This window comes from Hylobates moloch, unplaced genomic scaffold (genome assembly GCF_009828535.3).
Source record: "Hylobates moloch isolate HMO894 unplaced genomic scaffold, HMol_V3 SCAFFOLD_3, whole genome shotgun sequence".
In the NCBI taxonomy this organism is placed as follows: domain Eukaryota; kingdom Metazoa; phylum Chordata; class Mammalia; order Primates; family Hylobatidae; genus Hylobates; species Hylobates moloch.
The window spans coordinates 67,713,524-67,741,359 of NW_026652278.1; the positions used below are offsets into that span (position 1 = coordinate 67,713,524).

The 27,836-nt window shown below is 41.5% G+C and overlaps 1 protein-coding gene and 1 non-coding gene across 7 annotated transcripts; one reads left to right on the forward strand and one right to left on the reverse strand.

Annotated features, from left to right (window-relative positions):
- The first annotated feature begins 4,803 nt into the window (after positions 1-4,803).
- On the forward strand, positions 4,804-26,802 carry NUDT13 (nudix hydrolase 13). 6 transcript variants are annotated; one of them, XM_032139628.2, is made up of 9 exons: positions 4,804-4,924; positions 8,002-8,093; positions 13,680-13,819; positions 15,834-15,968; positions 18,215-18,321; positions 19,428-19,553; positions 19,708-19,819; positions 20,969-21,123; positions 25,022-26,802. In XM_032139628.2, exons 2-9 carry the CDS (start codon positions 8,011-8,013, stop codon positions 25,220-25,222), a joined length of 1,059 nt encoding a protein of 352 aa, XP_031995519.1. In that variant the 5' UTR covers positions 4,804-4,924; positions 8,002-8,010; the 3' UTR covers positions 25,223-26,802. The 6 variants fall into 6 exon arrangements, with proteins under 6 accessions (XP_031995519.1, XP_031995538.1, XP_031995554.1 ...); XM_032139647.2 differs by having other exon boundaries at positions 15,834-15,941; XM_032139663.2 differs by lacking the exon at positions 20,969-21,123 and having other exon boundaries at positions 25,022-25,223.
- LOC116466204 (small nucleolar RNA SNORA11) lies at positions 20,373-20,500 on the reverse strand. The gene has a single exon (XR_004247443.1). It is a non-coding gene; the product is annotated as a small nucleolar RNA SNORA11 (small nucleolar RNA).
- Positions 26,803-27,836: the final 1,034 nt, after the last annotated feature.

Sequence of the window (27,836 nt, forward strand, 5' to 3'; positions counted from 1 at the left end):
CATTGCACTCCAGCCTGGGCGACAGAGTGAGTCTTTTTTTTTTTTTTTGAGACAGAGTCTCGCTCTGTCACCCAGGCTGGAGTGCAGTGGCATGATCTCCGCTCACTGATACCTCTGCTTCCTGGGTCCCAGTTCAAGCAATTCTCCTTCCTCAGCCTCCCGAGTAGCTGGGATTACAGGCACGCACCACCATACCCAGCTAATTTTTGTATTTTTAGTAGAGACAGGGTTTCTCCATGTTGGCCAGGCTGGTCGTGAACTCCTGACCTCATGATCCACCCCCGTCGACCTCCCAAAGTGCTGGGATTACAGGCATGAGCCACCACGCCCGTCCAAGATCCTGTCTTAAAAAAAAAAAAAAAATTCCACAAAAAAACAAAATCCTGTTTCCATGAGCAGTTAACTCCTCATTATCTTTGAACACTACCCTCGTCCCCATCCCTAGGCACTTTTTGTCTTATAGATTTGCCTATTCTGAATATTTCACATAAGTGCAATCACAACCCTAGGTATATTTCATATAAATTGCCCCCATTCCTAGGCGACCACTAATCTGCTTTCTGTCTCTATAGATTTGCCTGTTATGAACATTTCATAGGAATACAATATGTACTATTTTGTGACTGGATTATTTCACTTAGCATAATGTTTTCAAGCTTTATCCATGTTGTAGTATATATAATTCCTCTTTGTTGCCAGAAATATGTCATTGTATGGTTGGATATGCCACATTTTGCTTCTCCATTTGTCAGTTGATAGTCATTTGGGTTGTTTGTACTTTTTTTGGATATAGTGAATAATGCTTCACAAAAATTAATTTACAGGTTTTTGTGGACATTTGTTTTCAATTCTCTTGGGAATATAAACCCAGGAGTTAAATTGCTGGGTCATTTGGTAACTCTATATTTAACTTTACAAGGAACCACCAAACTGTTTTCAAAAGCGGCAGCACCATTTATAATCTTACCAGCTGTGTATGAGGATTCCAATTCTACCACATCCTCACCACTCCTTGTCATTATCTGCATTTTGATTGTAGCTATCCTATTGGGCATAAAATGATATCTCATCATGATTTTGATTTGCATTTCCCATGCAAATCTTTTCATGTGCTTATGGGTCATTTTTCTATCTTCCTTGAAGACATATCTATTCAGATCCTTTGCTCATTTTTAAATTTGGTTGTTTATCTTTTTATTACTGTGTTGTTTAAGTGTTCTTTATATATTCTAGATACAAGTCCCTTATCAGATACATATCTTGCAATAATTTTTCCCAATTCTATGAGTTGTCTTTCTATATTCTTCATGATATTGTTTGTACCACAAAAGTTCTTAAAGTTTTAATGTCTTATTTTTTCCTTTGTTTAACCAAATTAGGCCTTCCAATTTATGAACATGGGATTCTTTCCATCCTTCCAATATTTTCCAATACTTGTGTTCAATTTCCCCACCTCACACCCAGTCAGAGATACAATCCAGGTCTATAATATGGTGATCAAAAGCACAGATTCTTTCTTAAGACAGATTTAGGTTAATATCCCAACACTTCTACTGATTAGCTGTGTAAATATGGACAAATTACTTTTCTTTTTCCTTTTTTTTTTTTTTTTGAGATGGAGTTTCACTCTGTTGCCCAGGCTGGAGTGTACTGGTGCAATCTTGGCTCACTGCAACCTCCGCCTCCTGAGTTCAAGTGATTCTCCTGTCTCAGCCTCCCGAGTAGCTGGGGCTACAAGAGCACGCCACCACACTTGGCTCATTTTTGTATTTTTAGTAGAGACGGGGTTTCACCATATTGGCCAGGCTGGTCTCAAACTCCTTACCTTATGATCTACCTGCCTTGGCCCCCCAAAGTGCTGGGATTACAGGCATGAGCCACCGCGCCTCGCCTACTTAATTTTTCTAAGCCTGTGTTTTCTCATCTGTAACGTGCAACATATATATATATATATATTTTTTTTTTTTTTTTTTTTTAAGACAGGGTCTCTCTGTCACCAAGCTGGATGGAGTGCAGTGGCATGATCTCGGCTCACTCCTAGGCTGAAGCAATCCTCCTATCTCAGCCTCCTGAGTAACTGGGACCACAGGTGCATGCCACCATGCCCAGCTAATTTTCATATTTTTTGTAGAGATGGTGTTTCGTCATGTTGCTCAGGCTGGTTTCTTGAACTCCTGAACTCAAGCAATCTTCCCACCTCAGCCCCCAAAGTGCTGGGATTACAGGTGCGTGCCACCACATGCAGCCTAAAGTACAAATTTTAATACAGATTTCATAGGATGTGAGGATTAATGACAAATATGTGAGACACTTAGCATAGTGCCTGGAACACAGCAAATGCTCAGTCTGAGCTATTTTTATTATTATAGTACTTAACAATTACTACAGAAATAGTTATTTTGACTTTTTAAATTATTAGAGCTCCAATTTCCCCCTAAGCATGTTTCTCCATCTCCTTAGAATCCATTGACTTTACATCTTGTTTCCCTACAATTTTCTGTGTCTTCCTTAAGGATAATGAACCAATCTGATTTTCTTTTTTTTTTGAGACAATGTCTCACTCTGTCACCCAGGCTGGAGTGCAGTGGTGCAATCTCAGCTCACTGCAACCTCTGCCTCTCAGGTTCAAGCGATTCTTGTGCCTTAGCTTCTCAAGTAGCTAGGACTACAGGTATGCGACACCACACCTGGCTTAATTTTGTATTTTTAGTAGGGTTTCACCATGTTGGCCAGGCTGGTCTAAAACTCCTGACCTCAAATGATGTGCTCGCCTTGGGCTCCCAAAGTGCTGGGATTACAGGCATAAGCCACCATGCCCGGCCTACTCTGATCTCATCTCTGATCACCATGCTCTTTCCTAGCCTTTCCTCAAACATGCAAGGCACATTCCCACCCCAGGGCCTTTACGTATGCTTATTTTGCTCTGTCTACAAATCTCTTTCCATAGATATAAACTTGGTTTCTTCATCACCTTCTTCAGGGTCTTTGTTTAAATATTATCTTAACAATGAGGCTGATCATCCTATATAAAAATAGCAAAATAATCCCTCTACTTACCTTGCTTTATTTTTCTTCTTAAGCTTTATAACCACATGACACATTATATATTTACTCGTTTATTTCCCCTTCTAGAATGTAAGTTACATGAGGACAGAGAGTTTCATATTTTGTTCCCTGCTGTATCCTATCCCTATAACAGTCCTAGGTACATTGGGTACTCATTATATACATGTTGAATGAGTGGACTTCTTCTTCTCTTGGCTGGGTGCGGTGGCTCACGCCTGTAATCCCAGCACTTTGGAAGGCCGAGGCGAGTGGATCACTTGAGGTCAGAAGTTTGAGACAGCCTGGCCAACATGGTGAAACCCTGGCTTTACTAAAAATACAAAAATTAGCCAGGCATGGTGGCATGCACCTGTAATCCCAGCTACTGGGGAGGCTGAGGCAGGAGAATCACTTGACTCCAGAGGAGGAGGTTTCAGTAAGCCAAGATTGCACCACTGCTCTCCAGCCTGAGTGACAGAGCAACTCTGTTTTAAAAAAAAAAAAAAAAAAAAAAGTGCCTTCTCTCATAGGCAAGTAACTTTAGTAGTAAAACAAGAAGAGAGCAGTACCAAAGTAGTTCTGCTGAGAGGTGAAGCCAGCTGGACTTCCTGGGTCAAGCGGGGACTTGGTGAACTTTTCTGTCTAGTTAGAGAATTGTAAATGCACCAATCAGCACACTGTAAAAATGCACCAATCAGCACTCTGTGTCTAGCTAAAGGATTGTAAACGCACCAATCAGCACTCTGTAAAAACCCACCAATCAGCGCTCTGTGTCTAGCTAAAGGATTGTAAACGCACCAATCAGCACTCTGTAAAAACACACCAATCAGCACTCTGGGTCTAGCTAAAGGATTGTAAATGCACCAATCAGCACTGTGTCTAGCTAAAGGATTGTAAATGCACCAATCAGCACTCTGTAAAAACGCACCAATCAGCACTCTGTGTTTAGCTAAAGGATTGTAAATGCACAAATCAGCACTCTGTAAAATGGACCAATCAGCACTCCATAAAATGGACCAATCAGTGCTCTGTAAAATGGACCACTCAGCAGGACGTGGGCAGGGACAAATAAGGGAATAAAAGCTGGCACCCCAGACAGCAGCAGCAACCTGCTCGGGTCCCCTTCCATGCTGTGGAAGCTTTGTTCTCTCGCTCTTCACATCTTGCTGCTGCTCACTCTTTGGGTCCATGCCACCTTTAAGAGCTATAACACTCACCGAAAGCTCCATGGCTTCAATCTTGAAGTCAGCAAGACCAAGAACCCACCGGAAGGAACCAACTCCGGACACACTGCTAGGAGACTGCTTCCAGTCAAATGGAATGCTCTTCCTCTGATCAAGAAATGAATCCTACCATAAGTTCAAACATATCTATACATACCTATACAGAGTCCCATCCTTTTAAATTGGAAGAACTTCATGAAATTTTAGAGCTAGTTCTAAAGTGTGCAGAGAGAGAACTAGAGATGTACTAAAGTTGAAAGTTATTTGATTCCCACCCCTACTTCATCCTCTCCCCAGCCTCATAATATATGCCTTCTGTGTATGAGGGTGGACTTAATGACTTTATCTTTTTTTAATTAGAAAATGGATCTAATACTAATCTATTTTCTCCAAGGATACAGTAGTTCTCTTGGTAATAAGATCTTAGATGTTCATGCTTTTGACAATCATGGTTAACTTGCAGTTGGAGAACACAGCAGCATGCCTGGGAACTGAACTACAATTCCCAGAGTGCATCTCTAGAAGGATTCTGGGAAGTGTGGCAGAAGCAGCAATGGTCCCTCCGGGGAACGGAAGCCGTTGAACGTGAACATTAGGAGTTTCCTCTTCTGTGCTGATTCCTGAGGACCAGGAAGGTGCCCCGAAAAGAATTCAGAGTGAGTACAGTGAAACAGAAACCTGCTCAGCTTCTAAGTGCAGGAAGGACTTCACAGGGAGGCATGATCAGAACTTGAAAAAAGGTCGTGGTCACAGCATTTTAACATTTTAGCTTAATCTCTTCCTTTTTGCAGAAACTAGGGATATAACCATAGTTTTGCCTTATAACTGTGGAGCTACCTCAGTAACCACAGCTAATCATTTTCTGATACTTTTTTGGAGAGTCATTTAAAAATGGAACTTGCTAACTTCTCACATTGTGCCTTAATTTTTTTTTTTTTAAAGGGAGGAAAAATTATTTTTTAGAAACCAAACTATAAAGCAGGTCAGTGAGACCTTCAAAGCTATATTCCCGTGGTTCCTCAGTTTTCCATATTTCCCCATCCCATGGAGGTCCACAGTCGTGGAGAAATGGACTCTAAAAAAGGGGTGGAGTATCACTCTGTCGCCCAGGCTGGAGTGCAGTGACGCAAGCTCCGCCTCCTGGGTTCATGCCATTCTCCTGCCTCAGCCTCCCGAGTAGCTGGGACTACAGGTGCCCACCACCGCGCCCAACCAATTTTTTTGTACTTTTAACAGAGACGGGGTTTCACCGTGTTAGCCAGGATAGTCTCGATCTCCTGACCTCGTGATCCGCCCGCCTCGGCCTCCCAAAGTGCTGGGATTACAGACGTGAGCCACCGCGCCCGGCCTAAAAAAAACTCTCTTAAATACTAGGGAACCTGGCCTCTTCACGGTGGAAGTAACCACTAGATTCAAGATGGGCTTTTTTGTCACGCTGTAGTACTTTATAAATTAATCTTTCTTCTGGAAAGATGAACAGGATAAGAAACATGTGTGAATCATTTGTTATGGGGAGTTCAAAGAAACTATTAATGTTAAAGCAGCTTACCTCATCATTTAGTTGTTGGGTAAGACTGCTATTACCTTTCATCTCTATCAAACATTGTACTTTTAAAAACATAAATAGCTCTGTGACCATCAGCTCATGAGTCAGCAGGCCATGATAATCTACAACTGGCTAAGGTTAATTTAGTAGCAGAAACTAGGCAAAACATCAGGCAGCAGTTCCCAAGGTCCAAGAAACTCACCAAATGAATTCCCTTTGGCTCGCACAATATGGTGAGGTGTTTTGGGGAACAGTGGCATGGAGGTAGCCTCATTAACCAGTTAGTCTCAGGAACTACTATTTTATTAGGCTTTTCTTTTGTCTTAAAAGAAGTACACATGGCTATTTTTTTTTTTCAGTACAGAAAAATGAACAAAGTAAAAATTACAGCCACCTTTTTCAATGTTTATCTTCATCCCACTCCCCCAAATTAGTCACTCTTAACAGTTTGGTATGTATACTTCTAGTCATTTGAAAAATATAAATAAGACCAGGGGCGGTGGCTCATGCCTGTAATCCCAGCACTTTGGGAGGCCAAGGCAGGCAGATCACCTGAGGACAGGAGTTCGAGACCAGCCTGACCAACATGGAGAAACCCCGTCTCTACTAAGAAAAAATACAAAATTAGCTGGGCGTGGTGGCGTATGCCTGTAATCCCAGTTGCTCGGGAGGCTGAGGCAGGAGAATCGATTGAACCCAAGAGGTGAAGGTTGCTGTGAGCCGAGATTGCACCATTGCACTCCAGCCTGGGCAACAAGAGCGAAACTACGTCTCAAAAAAAAAAAAAGAAAAATATAATTAAATACATATAATTTATGTATATTGGTATGTCTGTGTCCTTTTCTGTATAATTAGGTCATGTTAACCAACTGTTACATGTTTTTTTCTCCAGCTTTATTAAGGTATAATTGACAAAAAAAGTATATATTTATAGTTTACAATGTGATGTTTTGATACAGGTATACATTGTGAAATGATTAAATCTAGCAGATATATTCATCACCTCACATTTTTTTGTGTGTGTTGAGAACATTTAATATCTACTTTCTTAGTAATTTCCAAGTATACAATACATTATGAACTATAGTTACCATACAGCACAACAGATATCCAGAATTTATTCATCCTAACTGAAACTTTGTACACTTGGACTAGTATCTCCTCCAATTCCTCCTTGCTTTGTTTACTTAATAATATGTTCTAAGTCTCTCTCCCTGTTACTATATATATATTTTTTTCACTGTTCTTTTCTATTTGTTCTTTTTCTTTTTTTTTAAGACGACATTTTGCTCTTGTTGCCCAGGCTGGAGTGCAACGGTGCAATCTCGGCTCACTGCAACCTCCATCTCCTAGGTTCAAGTGATTCTCCTGCCTCAGCCTCCCAAGTAGCTAGAACCCTACCATCCTTGATGGCAGGGATTTTCATCTTTTACACTTTTGTGTTCTTTAAGGGACCCTGAATAAAGTCAGTACTCAATAAATATTTTGTTGAATGTCATTTGCTAAATATATTTTACCCATGGCTAGGACATAGATTGTAGCCAAAACTGTCCAAGGATTCATCATCAGTGATTCATAATTATGCAAACAAGAAGTAGGACTAAATTTTAGATGTTCCTTGGTCATTTAGTGTCAAAGCTTGCTTTCCTCAGACACAGTGAAAAGGGTGGTTGGTTATTTAACTGTAATGAATTCTTGACTTTTTTTACTGCCAATGTGAGAGGTACTTTTCATGGGGAATAAAATACTGATATACAATTTAAGGGGACCATCTCAGCCAGAACGGATTATTTAGTTACAGATTTTTTTTCTTTCCCAATGAGCTACAAAAAAATAGAAAATATCTTGGATCCATGTGAATTTGCATAGCTGCCTTCTGAAAAAATTTCCTAATGTGACTTTATATATTATCTACAGGATTCCTTCTACTTCCTTCTTACTCTAGGTGGGTAGAACAGGTTTCAGTTTTCTAGATTATGAAAGAAGTACTGAAATGTTGAGATCCCATAGCTACTTAGGAGTAGAAATGCAATGTAGAAACAAGATCACCTGACTCCTATTGAGTTTGTCTTTCCTTAATATTACAAAGTGATCCCATCCTGGCTTAAAGTATAACCCTCTTGGCAATTCATTACTTTAAATTTCATATTGTGACTTTTTTTAAAACTCCTTTTTTTTTTTTTTAAGGAACTGACAATGTCCCTGTATCATGGAATAGCTTGCAGGAGAAAATTTTTTTGGTGCTATAGGCTGCTGTCAACCTATGTTACTAAGACACGGTGAGTTTTAGCCAACCTGAGCTTTGATTATTCTGTCTGGCCCATTAAATTATTGTGATATTATGATTTTATATATATATTTAGGTTTATGATTATTATATATACATATTATATTTGTGTGTGTGTGTGTGTGTATGTGTGTGTATATATATATATATGTATTCATCCACGGTTTCTGGCTCATAACTCCTATGGTCCTTATTATAGTCTTTTGTTATAATGTGGGGCACTTTAGACCTCAGGGGCAGGCCTCAGGAAACAAAATCTCTTTTACCTTCTCCTGTCCTCCTTTTACCTGCCCACGGCAGGACTCTAATCTGATTGCGGGTCCAAAGACCCTCATTCCAGAGAGGGTTGTGCCCCATACTCCGGAGGAAGGAAGGCTGCACAGGGAGGCCAAGGAGAACCTGAATAGACAGGCATTGCTGGGTTTCTGGTCAGTCTATTAGTATGAAATCATAACCATTTTGTCCAATCACATTTCTACATGGTTGTCAGTCATGCCTATGTAATGAAGCCTCCATAAAAACCCAAAAGGACAGGGTTCAGAGAGCCTCTGGATAGCTGAACACATGGAGGTTCCTGGAGGGTGGCGCACCCAGGGAGGCATGGAAGCTCTGCACCCTCCCCCCACATACCTGGCCTAAATGCATCTCTTCATTTGTATCCTTCGTAATATCCTTTATAATAAACCAGTAAACATAAAAATATATATATTTTTTATTTTTTTAGAGATGGAGTCTCACTCTGTCACTCAGGCTGAAGTGCAGTGGTACAATCTTGGCTCACTGCAGCCTTGATCTCCTGGGGTCAAGCGATCCTCCCACCTCAAACCCCCAAGTAGCTGGGACTACAGGCATATGCCACCATGCCTGGCTAATTTTTGTATTTTTGTGTAGAGACAGGGTTTTGCCATGTTGTCCGTGCTGGTCTGAACTCCTGAGCTCTGGCAATCCACCTGCCTTGACCTCCCAAAGTGTTGGGATTACAGGTGTAAGTCACCTCACCTGGCCGAAAAATTTTAAACAAACTAAATATCCAATAATATCTAAAATATCTCACACACTTGAATATAAGTTCTATTAAGATCAGACTTTGTCTTTCCACTGTGGTACCCCTATTTCATAAAACAGTGCCTGGCACATGGTAGGCACGAAAGTACTATTGAATGAATGAACAGTAAGGGAGAAATTAAGTAAATTAAGGTACTATAATAGAATAATAAATATGTTAAAACTACATTGTTCTATTCCTGTCACTTCAGATGAAAAACTGTATTGAATAATATTTCATGAAGTTTCCTGTAAATAAAGTAGATAATCCCATCCCCTTTCCCCAAGAACTAAACTTCAATGAAAGGTAGAGTAGGAAAAAAAAATCTACAATAGCACATGAAGATGATAAAGAATTTTTTGTCTTAGCCTAGGGAAATTAGAAATCTGTGAATTTGAAATCACTAGCCTGCTTTCAGTTTTGGGGGTTAAATTTATACCATCTATGTGGTGTGGTTCTAGAACCCTTAACCTAAGGAATAATTTTTTTTTCTTTTTTTTCTTTCTGAGACAGGATCTTGCTCTGTCACACAGGCTGGAGTATAGTGGTATGATCCTAGCTCACTGCAGCCTCAACCTCCCAGGCTGAATCAATTCCCCCACCAAGTAGCTAGGATCACATGCGTAGCTACTTGTACACCACCATGCCTGGCTAATTTTTTTTTTATTGTTTGTAAGATAGGGTCTTGCTATGTTGCCCAGGCTGGTCTCAAACTCCTGGGCTCAAGCAATCCTCCTGCCTTTACCTCCCAAAGTTCTGGGATTATAGGCATGAACCACCATGCCCAGCCTAAGAAATGAATATAAGTAGTAATCTTGGACTGAAAATACCCCTGGAGCACCATGTAAATAGAAATATAAAACTCCTTAGGAAGTATACCCTCACAACCAGTGATTCCTACATATAAAGCCCTATCAAGCATGAGTGCCTAGTCCAAAATTTAGAGGCATATGAAGGCTGGGTGCAGTGGCTCACGCCTGTAATCCCAGCACTTTGGGAAGCCAAGGCGGGCAGATCACTTGAGGTCAGGAGTTCGAGACCAGCTTGGCCAACATGGTGAAACCCTGTCTCTACTAAAAATACAAAAATTAGCCAGGAATGGTGGCGTGCACCTGTAGTCACAGCTACTCAGGAGGCTGAGGTGGGAGAGTCGCTTGAACCTGGGAGGTGGAGGTTGCAATGAGCCGAGATCGTGTCATTGCATTCTAGCCTGCATGATAGAGTGAGACCCTGTCTCAAAGAAAAAAAAAATTTAGAAGCACATAAGCATATAATCCTACATGAACAAGAGTGAACAAACAACAAAATTGTGATACTTGTTTCAGATATTGTTGGACATTTAGGTTGTGTGTACTCCTTTAACAGACTACAAGAATTTTTTTTTTTTTTTTTTTGAGATGGAGTCTTGCTCTGTTGCCAGACTGGACTGCAGTGGCGTGATCTTGGCTCACTGCAACCTCTGCCTCACGGGTTCAAGTGATTCTCCTGCCTCAGCCTCCTGAGTAGCTGGGACTACAGGTGCACATCACCACGCCCAGATAATTTTTGTATTTTTAGTTGAGATGGGGTTTCACCATGTTGGCCAGGATGGTCTTGATCTCTTGACCTTGTGATCCACCCACCTCGACCTCCCAAAGTGCTGGGATTACAGGAGTACGCCACCGCGCCCGGCCAAGAATATTAACATGATTATTGAATAGAGTCTAAAATTTAAGTATGTTAAAGTGATTAAATAAATCTCTATTTAAGAATGAATAAAAATAATGAGGCCAGGCACGGAAGCTCAACACCTGTAATCCCAGCACTTTGGGAGGCTGAGATGGGAAGATCACCTGAGGTCAGGAGTTCGAGACCAGCCTGGCCAACATGGCAAAACCCCATCTCTACTAAAAATACAAAAATTAGCCGGGTGTGGTGGTGGGCACCTGTAATCCCAGCTACTTGGGAGGCTGAGGCAAGAGAATCACTTGGACCCGGGAGGCAGAGGTTGCAGTGAGCTGAGATCATGCCACTGCACTCCAGCCTGGAAAACAAGAGTGAAACTCCGTCTCAAAAAAAAACAGAAGAGAAAAGAATAAAAGTCTATCAATAACGAATATGATGTGAAAATATTTATATATGTTTAAGAAAAAAGGCTACAAATTAGTAGGTTTGATGGATTCTAAATATACTTATATATGTATTGATGTATAATAGTAATCGCTTAGAGAATTCCAAAGTGTAAACAGTGATTATCCCTGAGTGGTGGGATTTTGATGATTTCCTTTTCAAAAAATTGACAGTTGTATATTCTGATTATTAATGATTGACTATTTTTTACTGTTAAAATAAGGAAAAACAGTTTGTTTTAAAATAATCTAAATATTTTCAACTTAGATAATCATAGCAATTTCCATGCTATTATAACTGAAAAGGGAAAATAAATTTTTAAAAATAAGAGTTCCCGATCCAGAGGAGTGTAAGGAACTTTTGGATTTCAATTCCAGTTCCAGTGAGGCCCTGGGTCTAAGACCTTAACCTGGGTGTTTTTGTAGGTGTTTTGCTTTTTTAGGGTCATTAGGGCAAGTACAGGTTGTACCACTCTTTCTGTTCTTTTACGAAGGCAGCAGTGTTTGTTCTATTGTTTATATTTGGTAACTTCTGAGTGACACATGTCTCTCCTTTGACATGCATTGAGTTTTTGCCCCAGGAGGCTACAGTGACTCATAATAAGTTTAAAAATATCACAAGTCTTAAAAGATCAGGTTTCTTTTGTCTTCTATTTATAAAGAGCTCATCATAACCCCTTTTATCACAGTCAGAGTAGGTTCTGAAAGGTACCACTGGGGTGCATTTGTCTTTTTGCTTTTTATTTTCATGTTGAGCCAACTCTGCCTACTGGTATTACACGAGTTCTCAGATCCTACAGGAAATATCTGCAAACTACTTTTCCCACTTGACAAAAGAAGCCACTTTTTACCTGAGCATCTGTTTTAGGGCTTTTGACAGGCAAAAATGGCTAATCCCAAGGCCCCAGGGGAATTTGCATTCTGTCCCTGCTGATCACAAGGATTTGAAGGGAGAGACTCAGCCCACTCTTAATGAAGGTACTGGAAAAGCCTGGTACTTACCCCATTACTGTTGCCTCTTTTTGAGAAACCAAGAATGGGAGGATGTTCCCTTCTTCCACATTTTCATTTTGGCTACTGAAAATACTATGGCTGGGCGCAGTGGCACACGCCTGTAATCCCAGCACTTTGGGAGGCCGAAGGCAGATAACTTGAGGTCAGGAGTTCGAAACCAGCCTGGCCAACATGATGAAACCCCATCTCTACTGAAATACAGAAATTAGCCAGGCATGGTGGGGCATGCCTGTAATCCCAGGTACTCAGGAGGCTGAGGCACCAGAATTGCCTGAACCTGGGAGGCAGAAGCTGCAGTCAGCCGAGATCATTCCACTGCACTCCAGCCTGGGTGACAGAGTGAGACCCTGTCTCAAAACAAAAAGAAAAAAAGAAAATGAAAATACTATCCTTATTAAATAGGTTAAGTATAGGTTTCATCAATGCTCCCTTTGTTTTCTTTTTTTTTTTTTTTTTTGAGACGGAGTCTCGCTCTGTCATCCAGGCTGGAGTGCAGTGGCGCGATCTCTGCTCACTGCAATCTTCACCTCCCAGGTTCAAGCGATTCTTTGGCCTCAGCCTCCTGAGTAGCTGGGACTACAGGCGCGTGCCACCATGCCCAGCTAATTTTTGTATTTGTAGTAGAGACAGGGTTTCACCATATTGGCCAGGCTGGTCTCGAACTCCTGACCTCGTGATCCACCTGCCTCAGCCTCCCAAAGTGCTGGGATTACAGGCGTGAGCCACCACACCCGGCCAGGTGCTCCCTTTGCTAGAGATAAGGAGTTAATGGTATCTACTTTGGGATCTAGATGTTTGAAGTAAGGGTACATTGAAGGTAAAATTTGTTCTTTATCTTCCCTAGATTGGATGAGGGTCACTGAAGATACAGTGTTTACTCTTTGTCTGCTGTGAAAAAGTCTGTTCCCATCTCTAGGTATTTTGTGGTTGATGTTTTATCACTGTACTTGTTTTCCTTTCACTCCACTGCATGTAAATTCTTGCCTCACAGTGTAATATTGGCAGAGTACCTTGAAGTTCAATTCAGTAAATATTTATTACCCTTGAAGTTCAATTCAATAAATATTTATTGAATCGAGCCATTCAATATGCTAACTACAGAGATACAGAGCTGAGTAAAGCATACCTTCCCCTTAAGGAGATCATAGTCTCTCAGAGGAGACAGACAAATGAACAAATAAACCAATAGTGCAACCACAGAAGTATGGGTGAGGTACACAGTAAGACAAAGAAGGGAATGAACGATTATCTATAGCCATCTCAAACCCTTTTTGGAGCAAATTAGGTTGTAAATAAATAAAGGGAAATAACCATGGTAGGAGAGGGATGCAGCGGCAGCATTCTCAAAGATGAATGCTATACAGGTAACTAAGGGTGGTTTTGTAATGGTTTGATTATTTCCCAAATACAGGTATTTATTTGAACTGAAGGAAGATGATGATTCATGTAAAAAAGCCCAGCAAACAGGAGCGTTTTACCTCTTTCATAGTCTGGCTCCTCTGCTTCAGACTTCAGCACATCAATACCTGGCCCCCCGGCATAGCCTGTTAGGTAAGTCCAGAGTGGACCAGTGGCGTTGACCAGCCTGTGGCCACTAAGCAGAATTCAGCCCATAATGAATTCTAAGAAAGATCCTTGAACTTTGGAGTCTAGATTCTTCAAAAAACTTTTGAGTCTCGTGCTTGTATAACTGCCTCTGCCAACTAATAATTTATTGTATGAACTCTAGTTGTCCAGTCAAATATTATTTAGTGATGAAATGAACCACTAATGCCTTAAACCAAGGGTTGGTAAAACTGCTGTCGAAATTGTATCTGCTACCTGTTTTGTAAATTAATTTTTATTGGAACATAGCCATACTCATTCATTGATATATTGTCTATGGCTACTTTTGCACTACAATGCAGAGTTGTGACAGAGACTGTATGACTCACAAAGCCTAAAATATTTAATATCTCTTTCCAGAAAAAGTTTGACAGTCTTTGCCTTAGAGCAGTGAATTCCAGCCTCCACGGAGGTACACACTGTTATGCTAATTAGGAGTTCCATCATGGCCGGGCGCCGTGGCTCACGCCTGTAATCCAGGCACTTTGGGAGGCCGAGGCGGGCAGATCACGAGGTCAAGAGATAGAGACCAACCTGGCTAACACGGTGAAACCCCTGTCTCTACTAAAAATACAAAAAAAATTAGCCAGGCGTGGTGGCGGGCGCCTGTAGTCCCAGCTACTCGGGAGGCTGAGGTAGGAGAATGGCGTCAACCCGGGAGGCGGAGCTTGCAGTGAGCCGAGATCACGCCACTGCACCCCAGTGCGGGCGACAGAGCGAGACTCCATCTCAAAAAAAAAAAAAAAAAAAAGTTCCATCATAACTTCATTTTTACTAGAAGGGTCAAGATTAAAAGTGAATTAAAATGAATTTGCTTTTAGAACTCTTTTAGCATATTTAACTAAAGATATCCAAGCCATTGGGATTTGTCATTCAAAATGCAAACTTTGGCTGGGTTGGGTGGCTCATGCCTGTAATCCCAGCACTTTGGGAGGCTGAGGTGGGTGGATTGCTTGACCCCAGGAGTTCAACACTAGCCTGGGCAACATAGTGAGACCCCGTCTCTATCCAAGAACAACAAATTAGTCGAGCCTGGTGGTGTCTCAAAGACAGAAAACAAAATGTGAACTTTCAGTTTTATATGAGTCACTATATACTAACTTCTGTATTGCCAGTGAATTTCTCCATAGGTCAGAAGTTGGAGTATTTGGATAGGTAGTTTCTAGCACTGCAGAAGAATCTGAGGACTCCATCAGAAGGCACTAAACATTAGAGATTTAGCAATGTTTATGTTGTATTATGGTTTTTGTGTGTGTTATGTTGTATTATGAACAAATAAATGAGTCCTTCATGAACAAGTGTATAGGATTTCTCCCTACACAGCACTCATCTCTTAAGAGATTGGCATCTCAGATGAGTATTTTACTGTTGTCCACAAAAGTAGCACATTCTGGAGGTTAATTATAGAACCGGATTGGTCTTTACCTGCAGCCTTGAACTCCTCGGCTCAAGAGATCCTCCCATCTCTGCCTCCCAAGTTTTTGGGACTACAGGTGTGCACTTCACTGCACCCAGCTGATTTTATTTTTTGTAGAGACAGGGTCTTGCTGTGTTGCCCAGACTGGTCTCAAACTCCTGGCCTCAAGCAGTCCTCCCTGCCCCCCAGCCTTGGTCTGTACCATTTTAAGTGTGATACTTATTTTTTTTTCAATGACTTAATAAGTTAACTATCATGCATCTTACTAACGCGGGGATATTTTCCTTTCATGATACAGTCATAGAGTAATACAGTGTTATAAAGAATTCCTTCTTTGGTCTAAAGTCCTCAGATTGCTAATGAGAAAACAGGCCTGGAGAGGTTAAATGGTTAGACCAAGGTTACACAGCTAATTAGCTGCAGCTAGAAGCCAAGTATACCCACTTAAAGCTGAAGTAGATGATTTTCTGTGAGTCTAATATGGCTGTAGTGATTTAATAGAAACCCTTGTGTTTTGCTTTTCTCCCTTCCCCTGTTTCTTAGAGTTGGAAAGGCTCCTGGGTAAATTTGGACAGGATGCACGAAGAATAGAAGACTCTGTGCTGATTGGATGCTCTGAGCAGCAGGAAGCATGGTTTGCTCTGGATCTAGGTTTGGATAGCTCCTTTTCCCTAAGTGGTACATAACATTATTCCTAACGGGTACTTCCCAGTGGTCTTCAGAATTTGGGATTTCACATAATGGTAAAATTTAAAGGAAAATTTGGGGAATACAAAAGGTTATCAACTTTCTATTTTTTAAAAAAGGACATTAAAAATACTGTCATCTGCTATCATCATCATTTAAATGAAAATAAAGGACATTTTAATGCCTTCTAAGGTGATGGGTACATGAATGTTTATGGTATTAGTCTCTGTACCATTATACATTTTATTTTTTTATTTTATCTTATTTTATTGAGACAATGTCTTGCTGTTGCCCAGGCTGGAGTGCAGTGGTATAATCACAGCTCACTGCAGCCTTGACCTCCTGGGCTCAAGTGATCCTCCCACTTCAGCCTCCTGAGTAGCTGGGACCATAGGCATGTACTACCATGCCAAGCTAATTTTTAATTTTTTTTTTTTTTTTTTATAGAGACGGGGGTCTCCTTATGTTGCCCAGGCTGGTCTCAAACTCCTGGGCACAAGCAATCCTCCCTCCTTGGCCTCCCAAAGTGCTAAGATTATATGTATGAGCCACCACACCTGGCCTATACATTTTGTATATTTCTTTTTTTTTTTTTTGAGGCGGAGTTTCACTCTTGTTGCCCAGGCTGGAGTGCAATGGTGCGATCTCAGCTCACCGCAACCTCCACCTCCCAGGTTCAAGCGATTCTCCTGCCTCAGCCTCCCTATTAGCTGGGATTACAGGCATGTGCCACCACGCCTGGCTAGTTTTGCATTTTTAGTAGAGATGGGGTTTCTCCATGTTGGTGAGGCTGATCTCGAACTCCTGACCTCAGGTGATCCGCCTGCCTCGGCCTCCCAAAGTGCTGGGATTACAGGCATGAGCCACCAAGCCCAGTCACATTTTGTATATTTCAATATTTCATAACAAATGTTAAAAAACTTATGACATCATTTTTATTTCTTTCATGAATACAGGTGAATAAAAATGTTTCCATATAGCTCTGGGTCCACAGACCTGCAATTGGGAACCACTTTTTTTTTTTTTTTTGAGACGGAGTCTCGCTCTGTCGCCCAGGCTGGAGTGCAGTGGCGCAATCTCGACTCACTGCAAGCTCCACCTCCCGGGTTCATGCCATTCTCCTGCCTCAGCCTCCCGAGTAGTTGGGACTACAGGCGCCCGCCACCACGCCCGGCTGATTTTTTTTGTATTTTTTAATAGAGACGGGGTTTCACCGTGTTAGCCAGGATGGTCTCGATCTCCTGACCTCGTGATCCACCCGCCTCAGCCTCCCAAAGTGCTGGGATTACAGGCGTGAGCCACCGCGCCCGGCCAATTGGGAACCACTTTGCTATTGGCTCATGGCTCCTGTCAGGCTTTCCTTCTGTCTTTAATGGTCTATGTGTAAATGTAGTGATGCTGGGATGAGGTTCAGATAGGAGCCATGAGGTCCCACTTCATCTCTTTTCCAAGGATAAGCTAATGCAAATGTTCTTGTTGCCCCGAAGATCTTGAGAAATACTATGTGCTAATGTTTCCCAAACTGGCCTGAATATAAGAATCACCTGGTGCTTGTTAAAACAAAAATAGAGATTGCTGGGCCTCACTCCATGCCAGCTGCTTTAGAATCTCCAGGTAGGGGCTTGAGAATCTTGCTTTTTAAAAAAATTTTATGTATATATTTATTTATTTTGAGATGGAGTTTTGCTGTCACCCAGGCTGGAGTGCAATGGTGTGATCTCGGTTCACTGCAACCTCTGCCTCCTGGGTTCAGGCGATTCTCATGCCTCAGCCTCCCGAGTAGCTGGAATTACAGGCGCCCACCACCAAGCCCGGCTAATTTTTGTTTTTAATACAGACAGGGTTTCACCATGTTGGCCAGGCTGGTCTTGAACTCCTGACCTCAAGTGATTCACCCTCCTCGGCCTCCCAAAGTGCTATGCCTGGCCTCTTTTAAGTTTTAGAGATGGGGTCTCGCTGGAGTGCAGTAGCTATTCACAGGTAAGATCATGGTGCACTGTATGTAGCCTGGAACTCCTAATGGTCTCAAGGCCATCCTCCTGCCTCAGCCTCCTGAGTAGCTTGGACTACAGGCACACACCCCCACACCCAGCTGAGAACCTGGATATTTTTTACTTTCTCCAGTTGAATCTTACGAGGCAAGTTTGGGAAACACTATTTTAACAGGATAGACTGGAGAGAGGCCCTGAGGCAGAGTTTGTCATTGTTTAATTTCATTATCTTTTCTAATTTTTTAGCCTCCTTACACAAACCTGAAATGGAGACAGAGCTCAAGGGGTCTTTCATTGAGCTGAGAAAGGCTCTCTTTCAACTCAATGCAAGGGATGCCTCCTTGCTGTCCACGGTAGATTCTGATTTCTCGTTCTGTAGTAAATTTAGTAGAGCAGTATGTGTGGGCAAATCCATGTGTACATACACAAGGCTAGAGTGACGTTTCACTTCTTCTTTTGCAGATTATAGTCCTTTCTACAAACACTGGCAGGACAATGTGCTGTAGGAAGATTGCTTATTCTTCTTTCTTCTGCCCTTGTTTTTGGCAGAACCACTGTCAAGATCATTGTCTCCTAAAGACATGCAGATCTATGGCAATAGGATCTGTCAGCCTCATAAACATTTTTAATGACCCACATAGCATGACATATACAGTATCATGTTTTCCCTAAGAGAAATTACTTTACATTGCTTTAATGACTTGCCCTCACAGCTTTAGATTTCACTTGCTGAAGTATTTTGATTGTGCATTTAATTCAAAAAGAAACCTCTGAACATTTTTTTAGTTGCAAAAAATTCCAACTTTACCAGGGAAAAGAACATTTTGGGGTGTTCAACTATACTGAGAATGTTTTATTTTTAAGCTGGTTAGTGAATACATGGGTGTTCATTTTATTACTTTTTTTTTTTTTTTTGAGAAGGAGTCTCGCTCTTTCACCCTGGCTGGAGTGCAGTGGTGCGATCTCGGCTCACTGCAGGCTCCGCCCCCTGGGGTTCACACCATTCTCCTGCCTCAGCCTCCTGCGTAGCTGGGACTACAGGCACCTGCCACCTCGCCCGGCTAATTTTTTGTATTTTTAGTAGAGACGGGGTTTCACCGTGTTAGCCAGGATGGTCTTGATCTCCTGACCTTGTGATCCACCCGCCTCGGCCTCCCAAAGTGCTGGGATTACAGGCGTGAGCCACCGCACCCGGCCCATTTTATTACCTTATAAACTTCATATGTTTTAAATAATAACACATTTAAAAATATGCTTTCTTTTATTCTGATTTCTGATGCTAGAGGAATATGTTGTTAGTTTACTTGTCCTAAAATTTAAACAGTAACCATTTAAATTACATGAGCTGGAAAGAGATTGGCATTTCCCTGTGAGTTGTTCCAGACACTAGGCCCAGTGCTGTTAAAGATGAGCCCCGCATTCTCTCCAAATGAAACCAGGCCCATCTTTGTGTTCCTAGGCTCAAGCTCTTCTCCGCTGGCATGATGCTCATCAGTTCTGCAGCAGAAGTGGGCAGCCCACCAAGAAGAACGTGGCTGGCAGCAAGCGTGTGTGCCCTTCCAATAATATCATCTATTATCCACAGGTAAGTATTGCTGTAAGAGGACAGTAATCCAAGAAGACTGTGCACTGCTTTGTCCTGGGGAAGGAAGCCTGTGCAATTCCTTAATTACACATTGCTTTAGTTCACTGGCAGGGTCCAAAGTGCCAGCATCTCAGTTTCCATTCCCCTTTCCTAGATGGCTCCTGTGGTGATCACGCTGGTGTCAGATGGGACCCGATGCCTGCTTGCCCGCCAAAGCTCCTTTCCCAAGGGAATGTATTCTGCCTTGGCAGGTTTTTGTGATATAGGTAAGGAGTTTAGGGGATATACAGGTGACACTGGAAGATATACAACCTTACTAATACAATCTTCTCTGTCTTGTTGCTATAGAGCTTGAATTCCCAAGCACATTCTTTTCTATCATGTCAAGAAAACTGCTTTCTGGCATTTTATATATATATAATTTTTTCCATTCCTTTTTTTTGAGATGGAGTCTCACTCTGTTGCTCAGGCTGGAGTGCAGTGGTGCAATCATGGCTCATTACAGCCTCAACCTTCTGGGCTCAAGCAATCCTCCCACCTCAGCCTCCTGAATAGCTAGGACTACAGGTGCAGGCTACCATGCCCGGCTAATTTTTAAAATTTTTTGTAGAGACAGGATCTCGCTGTGTTGCCTAGGCCAGTCCTGAACTCCTGGCTTCAAGTGACCTGCCTGCCTTGACCTCCCAAAGTGTTGGGATTACAGGTGTGAGCCACACTATTTTTTTAAGCAAATTTTCAAACATAGGAGATTGTTGAAAGAATTATACAGTGAACACCCATACACCCACTACCCAGATTCTATAATTTTTTTTCCTCTTCACATGTAGGCATTTGTTTGTAGGGAGGCCACAAGCTTTGTGCCTCTCATCACAATGACCCCAGATTCCTGTTGGGTGTGTTATAAACAGAGGAGCCATTCTTTAGGCCCCCTGCTCTGAGCACACCCCTAGATTCCATAAATTTTTACTACACTTACTTTATCACAAAGCTATCCATCTATCCATTAATTTAATCTATCTTATTTTTTGATGCATAGATTGAAGATATTAGTACACTTCTTCCTATTTGAGCATGCATAACATTTGCTAGAATTCAGTATTTATTTACAGGTTGGTTTTTTCTCTAGTCTGTTGGGGTCAAATTTGCAAATGGTGAAAAGTGGAATTTTATGAAAGCTGAGGGCAGTAGTCCCTCCTACTGTCACCCTTACTTTAGACCTAGCAGGCTTAAGCACTGTGGTTCAACACACAGCTCTGGACCTGATTCTTATTGTTGGAATGACTCAGAGTTTTAGGACACTCCCAAGAGCATTTCATTGAAACTTTGGAGCCAGTGTTGTGCACCTTTCTCAGATGGGCTGTCTGTGTCACCCTTCTAGCTACAGGGCTGTCCTGAATTAATCTGAGTGCTTGTAGGTGAAAGTGTGGAAGAGACCATCCATCGAGAAGTTGCAGAAGAGGTGGGATTGGAGGTGGAAAGCCTGCAGTACTATGCATCCCAGCACTGGCCCTTCCCTAGTGGCTCACTCATGATTGCTTGCCATGCAACTGTGAAACCAGGGCAGACAGAAGTAAGTTCTCATGTTCCCTTATGCTGTGATATTTCTTTTGCTTTATCCAACCTGCTCATCAGCAAGTACTTATTAAACACTTGTCTAGTCCAGCATCGTCTAGATTACATAAACATTTGTAAAATATGATTTAGGGCTGAGCACGGTGGCTCATGCCTGTAATCCCAACACTTTGGGAGGCTGACGCGGGCGGATCACTTGAGGTCAGGAGTTCAAGACCAGCCTGGTCAACATGGCAAAACCCCATCGCTACTAAAAATATAAAAATTAAGGCCAGGTGCGGTGGCTCATGCCTGTAATCCCAGCACTTTGGGAGGCTGAGGTGGGCGGATCACGAGGTCAGGAGTTCAAGACCAGCCTGGCCAAGATAGTGAAACCTCATCTCAACTAAAAATACAAAAATTGGCTCGGCGTGGTGGCAGGCACCTGTAGTCCTAGCTATTTGGGAGGCTGAGGCAGGAGAATCGCTTGAACCTGGGAGGTGGAGGTTGCAGTGAGCTGAGGTCACGCTACTGCACTACAGCCTGGGCAACAGGGCGAGAATGCGTCTTGAAAATAAATAAATTAATTAATTAAATTAAATATTATTTATGCCCTCAAGGAATTTGCAACCTAGTAAGGAAGCAAATAATCTCCATTCTCCCTTGCATATATGTCAATCATGAGACAATTTATTTTATTTATTTATTTATTTTTTTGAGACGGAGTCTTACTCTGTTGCCCAGCCTGGAGTGCAGTGGCGCGATCTTGGCTCACTGCAACCCCCACCTCCTGGGTTCAAGTGATCCTCCTGCTTCAGCAGAGAAGTATATACCCTTGAAATTATCAAACCATCATCACTATCAATGCCATAAACTTATTCATCACCTATAAAAGTTTCCTCCCACCCCTTTTATTTTTCTCCCACCCCACTTTTTTTTTTTTTATTTTGTGGTAAGAGCACTTGATGTGAGATCTATTCTCTTAGCAAATTTTTATGTGTATAATATAATATTATTAATTGTAGACCCTATGGTGTACAAGATCTTCAAAACTTATTTTGCATGACTGAAACCTTGTACCCTTTGACCAGTGGCCACCCTCCCTTCAGCCCCTGGCATGCAACTTTTTCCATTTTCCCCTCCCTTCAGCTCCTGGCAACCACCATTCTACTCTCTGCTTCTATAAGTTTGACTATTTTAGATTCCACATGTAAGTGTGATCATGCAATATTTGTCTTTCTGTGTCTGGCTTATTTCACTTAGCATGTCCTTTGGGCCCATCTATCTTGTTGTAACTACAGGATTCCCTTCCTTTTTAAGGGTGAATAATATTCTATCGTAGTATATACCACATTTTCTTTATCCATTCATCCATTGTGAATAATGCTGCAGTGAACATGGGAGTGCAGATATCTCTTCAAGATCCAGATTTCAATCCAGAAGTGGGATGCTAGATCAAAGGGTAATTCTACTTTTAATTTTTTGAGGAACCTCTATATTTTCTGCACCAACTTTTTTGCACCAACTTACATTCCCCCCAACAGTGTAGATGGGTTCCCTTTTCTCTACATCCTTACCAATACTTGCTGTCGGTTGTACTTTTTTAATGGTAGCCATTAAAGAAGGTATGAGTTAATAGTAGCCGTCAAAGAAGGTATGAGGTTTTCATTTGCATTTCCCTGATGATTAGTGATGTTGAGCACCTTTTCACATACCTGTTGGCCATTTGAATACCTTTTTTGGAGAAATGTCTATTCAGATTCTTTGCCCATTTTTAAATTGGCTTATTTATTTCTTGGTATTAAGTTGTAGGAGTTCCTTATATATTTTGGATATTAACTCCTTATTAGATATAGGGTCTGCAAATATTTTCTCCCATTCTGCAGGTTGTCTCTTCACTCTGTTGATTGATTCCCTGACTCTGCAGAAGCTTTAGTTTGATAGAATCCCTACTTGTCTATCTTTGCTTTTCTTGCCTGTGCTTTTGGTGTCATATCCAAGAGACGATTGCCCAGTCTAATGTCTAGAAATTTATTCCTTTATGTTTTCTTCTAAGAATTTTATTGTTTCAGGTTTTACATTTAAGTCTTTAATCCATTTTAAGTTGGTTTTTGCATATGATGTAAGATAAGGGTCCGATTTCATTCTTTCGCATGTGGATATCCGATTTTCCCAACACTGTTTATATGAGACAATTTATCTTTTATTGTCAGGACTTAAGAGTATCTTACATATAGTAGGCACACAATCAGGCATCATTTAATGACTGACTGCAGGACTGGTCTTATTGCTCAAGTCAGTCAGGATGCTGGGAACTAAAAATATAAAACTATAGGAACTTATAGTTGAAAGAAACTTAGATGTTGTCTTTTTTTTTTTTTTTTTGAGCTGGAGTCTCACTCTTGTCGCCCAGGCTGGAGTGCAGTGGCACGATCTCAGCTCACTGCAACCTTCGCCTCCCAGGTTCAAGCAATTCTCCTGCCTCAGCCTCCCGAGTAGCTGGGATTACAGGTGCCTGCCAGCATGCCCGGCTAATTTTTGTATTTTTATTAGAGATGGGGTTCCACCATGTTGGCCAGGCTGGTCTTGAACTCCTGATCTCAGGTGATCCTCCCACCTCAGCCTCCCAAAGTATTGGGATTATGGGCATGAGCCACCACGCCCGGCTAGACATTGTCTTATCCAATCTCATCTTGCACTTCTCCAGCATCCCTGACCGATGGTCTCTGCCTGCCAAAGTTTGCCTATTGTATGTTTTGGTTTTTACAGAATATCTAATCTATTTCAGCTTCCTCGGGATGAAGTTCGCGTTACTTTGCTTCTTGCAAAGATGAGACTATGCTTTTTACTATCATTAACCCTTATCCTTTAAAAAAAAAAAAAAAAAGTGGCTGGGCACAGTGGCTCACGCCTGTAATCTCAACACTTTGGGAGGCCGAGGCAGGTGGATCACCTGAGGTCAGGAGTTCGAAAACAGCCTGTCCAACATGGTGAAACCCCGTCTCTACTAAGAAATTAGCTGGGTGTGGTGGCGGGTGCCTGTAATCCCAACTACTCGGGAGGCTGAGGTAGGAGAATCATTTGAACCTGGGAGGCGGAGGTTGCAGTGAGCCAAGATCACACCATTACCCTCTATCCTGGGCAAAAAGAGCAAAACTCCCATCTCAAAAAAAAAAAATATATATTTGTATGTTTTTTAATTGAAAAATTTATACAATCAATAGAGACACAAGGAAAAATAGGTATTATTCATAATTTATTCTCAATGTTAACCACACTTAACATTTTAGTATTTGTACTTCCAGGATTTATTTAATGTATCTTATCTTTTTTTTTTTTAATATGTTAGAAATATATTTAACTCGGCCGGGCGCAGTGGCTCACAACTGTAATCCCAGCACTTTGGGAGGCCGAGGCGGGTGGATCACAAGATCAGGAGATCGAGACCATCCTGGCTAACACGGTGAAACCCCGTCTCTACTAAAAAATACAAAAAATTAGCCAGGCATGGTGGCGGGCGCCTGTAGTCCCAGCTACTCAGGAGGCTAAGGCAGGAGAATGGCGTGAACCTGGGAGGTGGAGCTTGCATCGAGCCGAGATAGTGCCACTGCACTCCAGCCTGGGCGACAGAGTGAGACTCTGTCTCAAAAAAAAAAAAAAAAAAAAAAAAATATATATATATATATATACACACACACACACACACACACACACACACATATATATATAAAACTCTCATTTCTTAATTATGCCTCTTTTGCTTCTGGGCAGTTTCTAGAACTTTCACCTAACCTGAAGATCCCAGGTATTATCTTCTAAGATTGCTTAGTTCTAGAATCATTTTCTGACCTTTGGCCATAGTATTCTAAATTTTGTAGCTCCTGACCTTACATCTTTTTCTTCCTTATGTTTTTCAGATCCAGGTGAACTTGAGAGAATTAGAGACAGCTGCCTGGTTCAGTCATGATGAGGTAGCTACAGCCCTGAAGAGAAAGGGCCCCTATACTCAGCAACAGAATGGGACTTTCCCATTCTGGCTGCCCCCTAAGTTAGCCATCTCCCACCAACTGATTAAGGAGTGGGTGGAAAAACAGACCTGTTCTTCCCTGCCTGCTTAGCCCAGATCAAGTCACTTAGATCGCTCCTTGGTATTCCTGAGGGACAAACTAGAGATCAGTTGACAAAGGAGAAGTGACAAAAGACAAGCTGCAGAAGGACCTCAGAAGGGCAGAGGGTGAGCCTACAGTAAGACACTTCTATCAGCAGTGTTAATGGAAGAAATTCCTACCAATGGGCAATCAAAAAAGCCAGCGTGAGAAGAAAACTGATGAGCTGTCAACTGTCAAAAATCAGGGGGAAGGAGGAAGCATTAGTTTGGATGTAGGCCCTTGTTCAGTCATTTTCTCTAAGGCCTTGGAAGCAAACATCTGGCATATATGGCTTGTTAATGTTGTGTTTACACTAACTGCCAAAATGTGCCTGTTGTAAGTTTGGTTAAAACTTTTATCTTAGTATTGAAAATACATAGCAAGTTTCAAGTCATTACTGAGTTACTTGTTACCCTTACAGAATTAAGAAAAATTGCACAGTATAACATTTTTAAATTCATGTACAGGTGCATTCTAGTTACATGAACATGGTAGTTAAATAAAAGTCATAATTAAGTCATTATGACTCAGAGTACTTTATAATAAATCAGATGCCGTGAGGCTCTGTTGAGGAAGTACAATCCCAATGGGACTCCAGACAGTAAATCTTTTTCGCTGTTTTCAGCTCTGTCACATGCTCAGTTTGTGACCCAGGGAAAAGACTATTGCTTTGCCATGCCTGTTTTCCTAAATAAAACAGTTGCTGGCATTTGCACATCCACAATGTGTTGATTAACAAAGGGATTGGTGGAGATAAACAGATGCCAAACCTGACCTATTTCTTAAACTTTATGGAATAAACTAAATTTAGGATTTCTCATCATTCGTATATGATGCCATAAGGGAGAAGAGTTTATTTCGGGAAAATTAAATAAATTTCCACATCTTTGTTCTGATGTCTTTTTCTGTCCTATGAATTGAGAAAATTTTACAAGGTGAGAATTTGGGGGTAGGGGAAAGTATCCCTACTGGTGACAATTAAACATTTAAGTCCAGGTTTCAAGTCAGTGGAACAACTGAAGCAATGTGCAGGAGAAATGTTAGAGGTCTTGCTGAAAAGAAGAAATAATCGTATCTTCAGAAGTTTCTAGGGACTAATTTGTGATTAAAGACAAAAGCTCCAGAGACCCTAAGGTTATTTACACGTCAAAGTCCCATAGGACTAAGTCCCCAAGTCCCACAGGACTAAAGAGATTCTAGAACTAGAAAAGTTAAAGCACTGAATTTCCTTTTGATCTCAAAAGGTCATTGCTCTCTCCACTGCCAGCAAACCATCATTGCTTTGGGGAAATCAAAGTGCCTTCATCAGGAAATGTTGAGGGATAATATGTGATGGGACTTGATTGTCTTGTTAGATTGGCAGCTTGCCTTTACCTGGGCTGAACCCAGCATGCAGAAGGGAAAAGCACTCACAAAAGAGAGGTCCTGAGATTTCTTCATATCTTGCAGTTAGAAGAAAACAGTTCAGGGTCCATGTGTGTTACCATCTCCCAATCTTTTCTATCTCTATGTGGGTGTGTTTGTGAGCACAAGTGTACACATCACCAATCTGAAAATACTGATAGAAAGGGGAGTGTGTGGAATTCCTGGTTATGAGTTTCCCAAACTTACCATGGAGTAACTGTTTGTTTTTTGATTAATGTGTTTTTGGAAAAGAAAAGAAGAGAGTGGCTAACAGCAGGAGCTGCAACGTTGAACTTTGCTTCTCAGTAGTGAATGGGAAAAGAGCTTTGCTGTAGAACCCCAAGGATATCTGAAAGCTGAGGCAGAAGAGAGCAGGCTTGGGATACTGAAAATGGCAGATAAATAAAAGAAACTTTGGTACAGGGCCTACCTGACCTGAGAATGTATACGTGGGCAATAAATTATGAAGGTGCTAAGGATAAATAGAACCCATCTGGGTCCATGATGCAGAATAGAAAAATAGGTAAAATCTTGTGAGCCTGGCTGAAAGTCAGTCAGCCATGGCAACCAGAATAAAAAAAATTTTCATTTATATTTTTGCCTGTCTATCGCACTTTCTCTACCCAATATTTAATCCTAAATGAAGATAAACCTAATGTACCACAAGTGCGATGGGGGGAAACCTTTCTCTCATAGTTGAGCTGGGACGGCACTCTGGCCCCATTTTTAACATGAGAAATGTAGCTTCAAAACAAACAAGAAAAATATATTTAAAATAATTATTATTTAAAATGTTAAAATGTTGCACAATATCATCTGATGTGTTACTTTAGTCAATGTGTAACACCCTCTTCCTTAGTTCATTTCAGTGAACACTAGGAAGACAAAGGATTGGAGTGGGGTATGGTATATTTAGTTTTTATTTATCTATTTATTTTTGAGATGTTGTTTCGCTCTTGTTGCTCAGGCTGGAGCGCAATGGCGCAATCTTGGCTCACTGCAACCTCCAGCTCCTGGGTTCAACCTATTCTCCTGCCTCAGCCTCCCAAGTAGCTGGGATTATAGGCGCCCAACACTATGCCCGGCCATATTTAGTTTTTATTAGTTCGTGATAGTAAGTTCTCAAATGAGAACTCTACTACACCATTCTCCTAATTCCTCCCTTGGTCACTGGAGAGGG